This window comes from Procambarus clarkii, chromosome 20, assembly GCF_040958095.1.
Source record: "Procambarus clarkii isolate CNS0578487 chromosome 20, FALCON_Pclarkii_2.0, whole genome shotgun sequence".
NCBI lineage: Eukaryota > Metazoa > Arthropoda > Malacostraca > Decapoda > Cambaridae > Procambarus > Procambarus clarkii.
In genome coordinates, this window is record NC_091169.1 from 43,013,614 (window position 1) to 43,024,811 (window position 11,198).

The 11,198-nt window shown below is 40.2% G+C and overlaps 2 protein-coding genes across 2 annotated transcripts in view; one reads left to right on the forward strand and one right to left on the reverse strand.

Annotated features, from left to right (window-relative positions):
- The window catches only part of LOC138366848 (paternally-expressed gene 3 protein-like), a 1,743-nt gene extending 609 nt beyond the window's left edge, over positions 1–1,134 (reverse strand). The window contains exons 1-2 of the mRNA XM_069328135.1: positions 474–1,134; positions 1–176 (exon numbers count right to left, since the gene is read on the reverse strand). The exon at positions 1–176 is cut by the window's left edge and continues 609 nt beyond it. Coding sequence (XP_069184236.1) covers positions 1–176; positions 474–1,134 — 837 coding nt within the window. The remainder of the gene's footprint in view (positions 177–473) is intronic.
- On the forward strand, positions 1,133–9,814 carry LOC138366849 (P-selectin glycoprotein ligand 1-like). Its single transcript, XM_069328136.1, has 2 exons — positions 1,133–1,268; positions 9,357–9,814. The coding sequence occupies exons 1-2, from the start codon at positions 1,133–1,135 to the stop codon at positions 9,812–9,814; spliced, it is 594 nt and encodes a 197-aa protein (XP_069184237.1).
- Positions 9,815–11,198: the final 1,384 nt, after the last annotated feature.

Here is an 11,198-nt window from a genome sequence, read left to right on the forward strand (position 1 = left end):
GGCTTCTTGTGCCTCTTGCAGCATGCTGGCTTCTTGTGCCTCTTGCAGCATGCTGGCTTCTTGTGCCTCTTGCTGCATGCTGGCTTCTTGTGCCTCTTGCTGCATGCTGGCTTCTTGTGCCTCTTGCTGCATGCTGGCTTCTTGTGCCTCTTGCAGCATGCTGGCTTCTTGAGCCTCTTAGACACATCTAATACTTTATGTAGGGCGTACGTAAATCTGTGTATCTTTGTATTTACGTATGTAGGTTAGCTTAGCATTTTAAAAGCACCGAATCACCTTCTGTGGTTGAGTGTTCAATAAACCCTTGAACTGTATGTTTAACACTTCTCTAACCCTGTCCATGGAGGACAGAAGAAAATGTATATATGCTGGTTAGCATTGTAAATGTGTGGCCACGTCTGTGGTAGAAAATAATAAAAAAAAAAAAAAAAAAAAAAAAAAAAAAAAAAAAAAAAAAAAAAAAAAAAAAAAACTGCATGCTGGCTTCTTGTGCCTCATGCTGCATGCTGGCTTCTTGTGCCTCTTGCTGCATGCTGGCTTCTTGTGCCTCTTGCAGCATGCTGGCTTCTTGAGCCTCTTACTGCACGCTGGCTTCTTGTGCCTCATGCTGCATGCTGGCTTCTTGTGCCTCTTGCAGCATGCTCGCTTCTTGAGCCTCTTACTGCATGCTGGCTTCTTGTGCCTCTTACTGCATGCTGGCTTCTTGTGCCTGTTGCTGCATGCTGGCTTCTTGTGCCTCATGCTGCATGCTGGCTTCTTGTGCCTCTTGCAGCATGCTGGCTTCTTGAGCCTCTTGCTGCATGATGGCTTCTGGAGCCTCTTGCTGCATGCTGGCTTCTTGAGCCTCTTGCTGCATGCTGGCTTCTTGAGCCTCTTGCTGCATGCTGGCTTCTTGAGCCTCTTACAGCATGCTGGCTTCTTGAGCCTCTTGCAGCATGCTGGCTTCTTGTGCCTCTTGCTGCATGCTGGCTTCTTGTGCCTCTTGCAGCATGCTGGCTTCTTGTGCCTCTTACTGCATGCTGGCTTCTTGTGCCTCTTGCAGCATGCTGGCTTCTTGAGCCTCTTGCTGCATGCTGGCTTCTTGTGCCTCTTGCAGCATGCTACCAGAGGCATACATAACTCCTTGACTATCATGGTTCAAAAGGCACCTCTTGTACCATGCTTTGATAGTTCAGTAGTTGTGAATGGCTCTGGTGATAGTTACAGTGTTGTGTATGCCTCTGGTGATAGTTACAGTGTTGTGTATGCCTCTGGTGATAGTTACAGTGGTATGTATGCCTCTGGTGATAGTTACAGTGTTATGTATGCCTCTGGTGATAGTTACAGTGTTATGTATGCCTCTGGTGATAGTTACAGTGTTATGTATGCCTCTGGTGATAGTAACAGTGTTATGTATGCCTCTGGTGATAGTTACAGTGTTATGTATGCCTCTGGTGATAGTTACAGTGTTATGTATGCCTCTGGTCATAGTTACAGTGTAGTGTATGCCTCTGGTGATAGTTACAGTGTTGTGTATGCCTCTGGTGATAGTTACAGTGTTATGTATGCCTCTGGTGATAGTTACAGTGTTATGTATGCCTCTGGTGATAGTTACAGTGTTGTGTATGCCTCTGGTGATAGTAACAGTGTTATGTATGCCTCTGGTGATAGTTACAGCGTTATGTATGCCTCTGGTGATAGTTACAGTGTTATGTATGCCTCTGGTGATAGTTGCAGTGTTATGTATGCCTCTGGTGATAGTTACAGTGTTATGTATGCCTCTGGTGATAGTTACAGTGTTATGTATGCCTCTGGTCATAGTTACAGTGTTGTGTATGCCTCTGGTGATAGTTACAGTGTTATGTATGCCTCTGGTGATAGTTGCAGTGTTATGTATGCCTCTGGTGATAGTTACAGTGTTATGTATGCCTCTGGTGATAGTTACAGTGTTATGTATGCCTCTGGTCATAGTTACAGTGTTGTGTATGCCTCTGGTGATAGTTACAGTGTTATGTATGCCTCTGGTGATAGTTACAGTGTTGTGTATGCCTCTGGTGATAGTAACAGTGTTATGTATGCCTCTGGTGATAGTTACAGTGTTATGTATGCCTCTGGTGATAGTTACAGTGTTATGTATGCCTCTGGTGATAGTTACAGTGTTATGTATGCCTCTGGTCATAGTTACAGTGTTGTGTATGCCTCTGGTGATAGTTACAGTGTTATGTATGCCTCTTGTGATAGTAACAGTGTTGTGTATGCCTCTGGTGATAGTTACAGTGTTGTGTATGCCTCTGGTGATAGTTACAGTGTTGTGTATGCCTCTGGTGATAGTTACAGTGTTATGTATGCCTCTGGTGATAGTTACAGTGTTATGTATGCCTCTGGTGATAGTTACAGTGTTATGTATGCCTCTGGTGATAGTTACAGTGTTATGTATGCCTCTGGTGATAGTTACAGTGTTATGTATGCCTCTGGTGATAGTAACAGTGTTATGTATGCCTCTGGTGATAGTTACAGTGTTATATATGCCTCTGGTGATAGTTACAGTGTTGCCTACTATCTGCTCCCATGTTTGTTTACCTGTTCCTGATAACAGGAACACGGAAATGAACATTTTTATTGAATTATTTTCACAATTGCGCTGACAACACTTGCAGTTTGTCTTTGTTAATTTATACATTTAATTTGTTATATAAATATTTTGTCATAGATTCTTTATGTGATTGTGATTTAATACTGCAAGTTTATATACAGTCATTTCTATGTATAAGTTTTTATATATTTAATTCTGTATCTATAGATGTTTTTACATTTTTTTGTATATGTGTGAGTGCATGAATTTATCTATCTGATAAAATCTGCATGAACAATGGAGTGGCTGAATTGTGCATTCACTTAATTATGTGGGATATAAGTATGCATGAATGCGCATACTTTATAAAGCCAATCAGCAAAGGCATTCAAGTTGAGCACATTCACATAGTAACAATGTAGCTAAAGTGGAATTTTAATTACAAATAAATTGTTGAATGCCACAAGAAGAGGATCAAACACGCTGCTGTATGATCCCTTTTGACCTCACTTATAGGTTTGACTTTGCTCTTTTTTTAACTGATTTGTTAATATTCACTTTCATCTTTAGAAATGTCATCGACCTTTGTGGTAAACTTTATATTGCTACGTCTTCGATATAAAGCTTTCTTCAGTGCTTCTCTGGGTATTGACGTAATTCGGTGCTTCTTCAAGTGGTTGGACATCGTTCTTTCACTCCGTCGTCATATCCCAGCTCCTTGTCCTCATATTCCAGCGCCTTGTCCTCATATTCCAGCTCCTTCTCCTCATATCCCAGCTCCTTGTCCTCATATTCCAGCTCCTTGTCCTCATATTCCAGCTCCTTGTCCTCATATCCCAGCTCCTTGTCCTCATATCCCAGCTCCTTGTCCTCATATCCCAGCTCCTTGTCCTCATATCCCAGCTCCTTGTCCTCATATCCCAGCTCCTTGTCCTAATATCCCAGCTCCTTGTCCTCATATCCCAGCTCCTTGTCCTCATATCCCAGCTCCTTGTCCTCATATCCCACCTCCTTGTCCTAATATCCCAGCTCCTTGTCCTAATATCCCAGTTCCTTGTCCTCATATCCCAGCTCCTTGTCCTCATATCCCAGCTCCTTGTCCTCATATCCCACCTCCTTGTCCTAATATCCCAGCTCCTTGTCCTCATATCCCAGCTCCTTGTCCTAATATCCCAGCTCCTTGTCCTCATATCCCTGCTACTTGTCCTATAAAATTTGTCCTGGGTTATTTAAGGATTGTATATGTTTTTATGCACATATAATCTCTGTATTGATCAAAGAGAGTCTCATGTTTGTTTTCCTACTGTGCTCTGCATCCCTCGTGCCTCTGCTCACGCAGGAGACGGTGTAGGAGGCAATAATCCCTGTGAAGCAGTGTTCCTGGAGCCTTACTCCTCCTGCATAACTTAGTCGAGGCCGTGACAACCTCTCTCCTCCCACCACCGTCTCCAACGCCTCGCTTCCACACACTACAGCTGCAGATTTTCACGAGATGGTAGACAAAAAAGCCAAGGAGATGGTGTGGAAGGTGGTTTAGGGGAAAGTATATATATATATATATATATATATATATATATATATATATATATATATATATATATATATATATATATATATATATATATATATATATATATATGCAGAATAACCACATATGAAAAATAGAAAATGCTTAACGCGTTTTCGGCTAATTCGCCTTCATCAGAGCAAAGTAGAATCTAATCATTCTACTTTGCTCTGATGAAGGCGAATTAGCCGAAAACGCGTTAAGCATTTTCTATTTTTCATATGTGGTAATTCTGCATACTTGGATCAGTGTTTTTGTGATCATTGTTGCATATATATATATATATATATATATATATATATATATATATACATATATATATATATATATATATATATATATATATATATATGTCGTACCTAGTAGCCAGAACGCACTTCTCAGCCTACTATGCAAGGCCCGATTTGCCTAATAAGCCAAGTTTTCATGAATTAATTGTTTTTCGACTACCTAACCCACCTAACCTAACCTAACCTAGCTTTTTCGGCTACCTAACCTAACCTAACCCATAAAGATAGGTTAGGTTAGGTTAGGTAGGGTTGGTTAGGTTCGGTCATATATCTACGTTAATTTTAACTCCAATAAAAAAAAATTGACCTCATACATAATGAAATGGGTAGCTTTATCATTTCATAAGAAAAAAATTATAGAAAATATAATAATTCAGGAAAACTTGGCTTATTAGGCAAATCGGGCCCTGAATTGTAGGCTGAGAAGTGCGTTCTGGCTACTAGGTACGACATATATATATATATATATATATATATATATATATATATATATATATATATATATATATATATATATATATATATATATATGGGAAGTGGGGAATGGTGGGGAGGACGAAGGGACGGGAGTGGGGGATGGGGGATGGTGGGGACAAGGGGACAGGGAAGTAGAGAATGGTGGGGAGGACGAGGGGATGAAGATGATCTTCAGTATTATTAAACATTTGGAGGAAGTGATAAGGAATATGAAAAGATGAAGACTGTGAAAATGTTAACTAAGAAAAATCTATCATAGGAAGAAAGGATTATAGTTAAGAAATGATTGTAGTGACTAAATACATTTTTTAAGTGTCCATCCACTTTCCTGTAGCGCACAGGAATCGCTTCATGCAGGGACAGTACTCGATCCCCGAAGGTCCAAATGGCTGGACACTGTTCCTTTACTACGTGCTCATATTCCTGTTCTCTTCCCATATCACTTCCAAGAACCATACAGTCATACTGGCTCATCGCTTCCTCTTCATAATTCACGTTCATTAGCTTCATGTAAAGATAAAAATTGCGCACTTAAAGTCGGAGGTCAAGAAAAGACCTTAAAGTACCACAAAGCAGGTTCTTTGAGGTGCTGAAGATAAAAGGTGTCTGAGTTGCACATAGTTGTAGTCCATTCCACCAGGGTCAGGATTTATGAAGCACGTGTTTACCTACGAAACCTGTGCATCATTCGGACATCATGGCGGATTAGTGTTTAATAAACAGTTTATGAGCTCTGAAGCTCCATGAGGCTGTCTATAACAATAATGACCTTGGGTCGAGAACGACCTCGAATTTTTTTTTTAGCTCGTAAACTAATAAATGCAGACTAAGTTCTCATAATCGAGGAAAGATGTACAGGCTTCGTAAGTGAACACTTAAATCCTTGGGAATTCCTGACCCAGATGACTATATTCTGAAATAAGAAACCAAAATTTTAAAGATGGAATATAATTTTTTAAAGACAAAATTCCTCCTGGGTTTTTTTCTTGTTTAATAAACTATTTTATTGTAATTTTATTGTAAAAGCTCAAATATAAATTAATTTCATAAATTTGAAGAATTGTAACAAGAGAAAAGACCGAGTGAGTCATTAAACGATATATTGTGTTTATGAAGGGAAAACTGTTTTAATAGTTTAATATGGACTTAGTTCCATAAAACTTAAGGAATTTAGATACACACAAATTGTTTGAGAGGGGCAGCGAAGAAACTTATGATAAAAATGTGCAAAACCAAACACAATGGGTTTGGAGGAACTGTATGGAGAGTTAGGTATCCAGGCGCAGCAGAAAAATGGCTGAGAAACTTTCCCTTGGAAAGAAAAATCAGGAGAGTTATGTGAGGGAAGTGGCTAGAGGGATCCCACCGAGATTTCAAGTAAATTCAGATCAGTATAGTGACCTGGCAAAAGAATAGTCATTTACACCATATTCCCGATAGTGGTTGGTCACCTTTGCTCTAGTCTGTCCTCCTATCCAAGCTTCTATCCTGTCTTCTTAATCTTTCTGTGAGCTATACAATCATTCTAGCTTAGGGCTTTCTCCTAATAAATACTGCACCTTATCACGGCGTGAGCAATTACATAAAAATACCTGCAAATAGAGAAAATAGCAACAAAATATGAACAAAGAAACCACTCAGATTAACTCTTCAGATCTTTAAGTAATCTTTAGAAAGATTAACTGAATAGAGCAAAATAATTATTTTATAATTTTATTTTGACAAGTGTTATAAATGTCATATAATTTAAATTGGCAGAATGGGGATATTTCCCTGTTAGAGTAACATACTGTCCCAAAATTCTAAAGATAAAATAAATCAGTAGGTAACTTTTAAAGGCAGAGACTCTTTTAAAAATTGCCTTTAGGTATACGCGAAGACAAATGTTAAATCAATTATTTGCAACGTATGCGAGACCAATTTCGGAGTATGCAGCTATGATATTGTGCGTGTATAAAAAGAAACATTATAACAAATGCATGGTTGGACGTGGACTAATCAGAGCCCCAAGCGCCTCTGACGTCATAGCCACAGGGCCAGAGTATCCACGCCGTGAGATAGGATAAGTCTGTGTTCCCTACAATAATCCATACCTAAGAGGGAAAGGATGGGAACTATCAAGTAAAAGCGCCAAGCCATAATAACTATATAGCACTTGCAAGGGATCAGGATAAGGATTTGGGATGGAACAGTTAAGGAATGGTGCCCCAACCACTTGGACGTTCGGGGATTGAATCCCGATCTGCACGAAACGAAACCGTCGCTCTACCGTCCAGTCCAAGTGGCTAGGATATGCTAAAGGGAAACAATAACAAGATATTTACAATTAGTGAAAATGTTGTGGGAGATAAGTTGTGAAGGCTGCCTACATACTTGGAATGACAATTCATACATAAGCTAGAAATCAATCGCCCCAGACATTAAAGGTTAAAACGTGGGGGCCAGGAGCTACAGCCCAAACCCTTGAAACCTACGAGTTGGCGATCTTAGTATAAACATAACTAGAACTTGGCACAAACCAGCAACCCTTCATGCAGTTTAGGGTAGCATCATAAACGATAGTATTCATGGCAACTATTTGGTCAAATGCACAAAAATGGACTGTTGTACCATCTCCCTTTCCCCCCTTTTACAAAAAAGTTAGTTTTTGTTTTATTCAATTAACCAAAACAGGTATTCTAAAAAAATTGGTAATGTAAATATAGAACCTAATCTAACCTGTCCAGTCTTTGTAGACCTAAAAAAATATCTTATGCCTGATATGTGTGCTATACTAGGCCTAGGAATGCTTAGGCTTCGTTCTTCGCTTTTTTCGTTCCTTCAACAAGATTTATTTATTTATTTATTTTCCACGAACGCGGGAAGGGAATTATCAGGAGAAAGCACCAACCCATTGCGAATATATAGCACGTGGAAGGGGTCAGGATAAGGGTTTGGGATGGGACGGGGGGAAGGAATGGTGCCCAACCACTTGGACGGTCGGGGATTGAACGCCGACCTGCATGAAGCAAGACCGTCGCTCTACCATCCAGCCCAAGTGGTCGGGTTTTCCACGAACGAAACGTAGATATATTTTTGAATCGAACAGTCCATTTGTGTACTTTCACCCAAATAGTTACTATAAGTAATAACATTTTAGAAGGGTTGTAAATAAAACAATAAATTGTCACCTCACTGCAGGAGGTGGAGACTGGCGGGTGTGACGAGGACAGCCGCGGTAGTTATTATGTATCCACCAACCCAAGTTAAAGCCGTCAACCAGAAAAAGGTATTAGCTTGAGGCGGTGAATGGAGAACTGAAATGGCGGTTTTAATGTTCACTACAATGATGAACACCGAGATTGAACACAGCCATGACAAGATTTTTAGCGCCTTGGGATTTTTATTGCTCGTCTTGAATGGTGTTAAGAAATATTGTGTGTCTCAGCAGAAGTGAATGGTATTCATAGCATAGAGATCAGTTGATATGTTGTATTCTTAGTGAAGAGAAAAGCTGATAGATTGTATTCTTGCGAGAGAGATTAACGGGTTCGTTGTGTATTCTTATTCACCGTATGCTTCTATCTGGATCTTGATAAGGGTCATATTAAAGTGGTTTTGCCTAACCAGAAGCGTACGAATCTATACACCCTACTTACCTATTGATGCTCATTAGTCTAAGGAAACGTCAATATTACAATGCTTTTCATGTTACTAAAACACTGAAATATTGACGCTTTGGTCGATAGTTTCAAAATTTGTGCTGTATTTATTGTGAGGACAGGCCGACCTTTTAAGTCTGCCTGGTAGTGGAGGATGTGGTACTGGAGTGTGGTAGTGGGGGGTGTGGTACTGGAGGGCTTGGTAGCGGAGGGTGTGGTACTGGAGTGTGGTAGTGGGAGGGGTGTGGTACGCTATCACGGCTTGGTAGCGGAAGCCGTGATAGCGGAGGTGATACATCAAGCGGTGGCTGAGAAAGAGGATTGAGTCGTACACTGCAGGGTTGAGGAGGTATCAGAATGATCCTTCATAATGCAGGCTTCCTCGTGGCCACCGGCATGCATAAAGAGTTCCCGCTGAGCTGTGACCTCCCCACGTGAATACACAATGGAATTTTCTCGCGTGAATCTTGGCACGAACCTTGTAAGCTTCCATCTCCCGCGGAGGCGACGGAGAGAGGCTGAGAGATTCACGGCCGGCGATGTTTACCAATTTGGTTAAAGTGTAACAAGCGAGAGTTTTCTCGTTCCAGGCCTGTAGGAATGCCTGGAAAGGCTACAAAGCGGAAAGATAGAAGTATGGAAGCACAAGGTTGCTGTACGACGCTGGGTACAGGTCCAGAACGCGTCGCGTCGTGCTGGAGACTTAAGCACGATGGGAGGAAAGTTGGGTGACGTGTAGGGTAGTCGTGCGCCATGCTACTTCCACGACCAGGAGAATTTGCGTCATGAGAGAGAATAAGCAAAAGCAACTACCACTGAGGGTAAAACAGTTGAGACCACAACCACTGAGGCCACAACCACTGAGGCCACAACCACTGAGGCCACAACCACTGAGGCCACAACCACTGAGGCCACAACCACTGAGGCCACAACCACTGAGGCCACAATCACTGAGGCCACAACCACTGAGGCCACAACCACTGAGGCCACAATCACTGAGACCACAACCACTGAGACAACAACCACTGAGACCACAACCACTGAGGCCACAATCACTGAGGCCACAACCACTGAGGCCACAACCACTGAGACCACAATCACTGAGGCCACAATCACTGAGGCCACAACCACTGAGACCACAACCACTGAGACCACAACCACTGAGACCACAACCACTGAGACAACAACCACTGAGACAACAACCACTGAGACAACAACCACTGAGACAACAACCACTAGGGCTACAACCACTGATATTCACCGCGGTTCTATCCACCACAGAGAATAGAACCTCTTGAGAAAATATGTATTTTTGTTGCAAGTATTTATAATTCAAAACAGACCCAGTATCAATAATTCATCTTGCAATGTCTGATCTGAAATATTCATTAAAACCTCTTTACTAGTCAAATAAAAATTATAAGTAGCTTTGATGTAGATTACTTATACAAAGACAGCATCTAAACAAATTTGACTTACAACATCACGTGCAGTGTATATAAACAAACTACAAATGTAGATTATAAACACATTAATTAGTAATTTAGAATGATTGATTTGTTTAGTTTTGCCAAATTTTGCTGTGAAATGAGTTTGCACTAATATGAAGATTGCTATTATTTACAACACGTTAATTAAAGATGAAATTAGTCCTTGAAGTATCTATTAAGGTTTTGATGAAGCAAGTAGTGTGTGATGATTCGAATTGATTTTTTAGACGAGAGTGCAAGGCAAGGAGTGTTCCCATCTCAAGATGAATCTGATACGGTTTCTTAAAAAATCAAATCAAAATAAAATCAAAATCAAAATGTTTATACAGGTAAAAGTACATACATAGAAGATGAGTTACAAACATAATGTTGAATTTATAGATGGAGCTAGTACATACAATCCCTAAAGCCTCTAATACGCACAACAATTCGGGCAAAACGTGCCCGAAGTTTAGTTCTGGTTCATAAAAATATTAACATTTTGGTAATCAGAATACTTGTGTTAGGGGGAACACTTGCAATTGATACAAAACTTTAATATCTCCATAAATTTGTAATTTCCTAAGACGTACCTTGATAGTTTTCATATATTTCACATTTAAAAGACAATCGCACGTGTTCGTTTTCGTATAAGCTTTTCTAAATTAAATATAAATTCCATGAATAAATTTGAAATTAACATTCGTAGAAGATTTTCCAGTAACATTTAATATGTTTGTAAATTGAATTAATTGTATAAAAACTCACACATGTATTTGTGAAGTTTATGAACAGATTTACACCAAGTCTTTCGCACTCTCCTGAGTGCTTTTCTAAGGTCTTGAGTGTGTGGTCAGGACGAGACTTGCATCTCAACAACTGAAGCCATAGTCGCTGTTTTGACAATTCATCTGAGAGAGAAAATAAGGATATCATCAACAGGTGATCTATTATATTTAGAACAAACATCAAAGCTAGGCAATATAACTTGAAGAGTAAGTGAAGCATTGTTTAATTTCTTATCCACTGTGGCTGTTTAAGAGGATGAGTATTCTTAACCAGTCTTGGTGTTCAAGAATTTGATGAATATAATGATCCCAACAAAAAGGTGATATTGATGGCCATTCATCAAAGCCCAAGGTTCGAGCATTGAGGTACCAAGCTTGCGGGTCTATGATCGAGCCCGCATGTCATGATCTGGCG

Coding starts and splice junctions, on each gene's coding strand:
- LOC138366849 (XM_069328136.1), top strand. CDS start 1,133: ATGGTTCAAAAGGCACCTCTTGTACCATGCTTTGATAGTTCAGTAGTT. Junction 1,269..9,356: donor CTCTGGTGATAGTTACAGTG/GTATGTATGCCT, acceptor AGGGTAAAACAG/TTGAGACCACAACCACTGAG.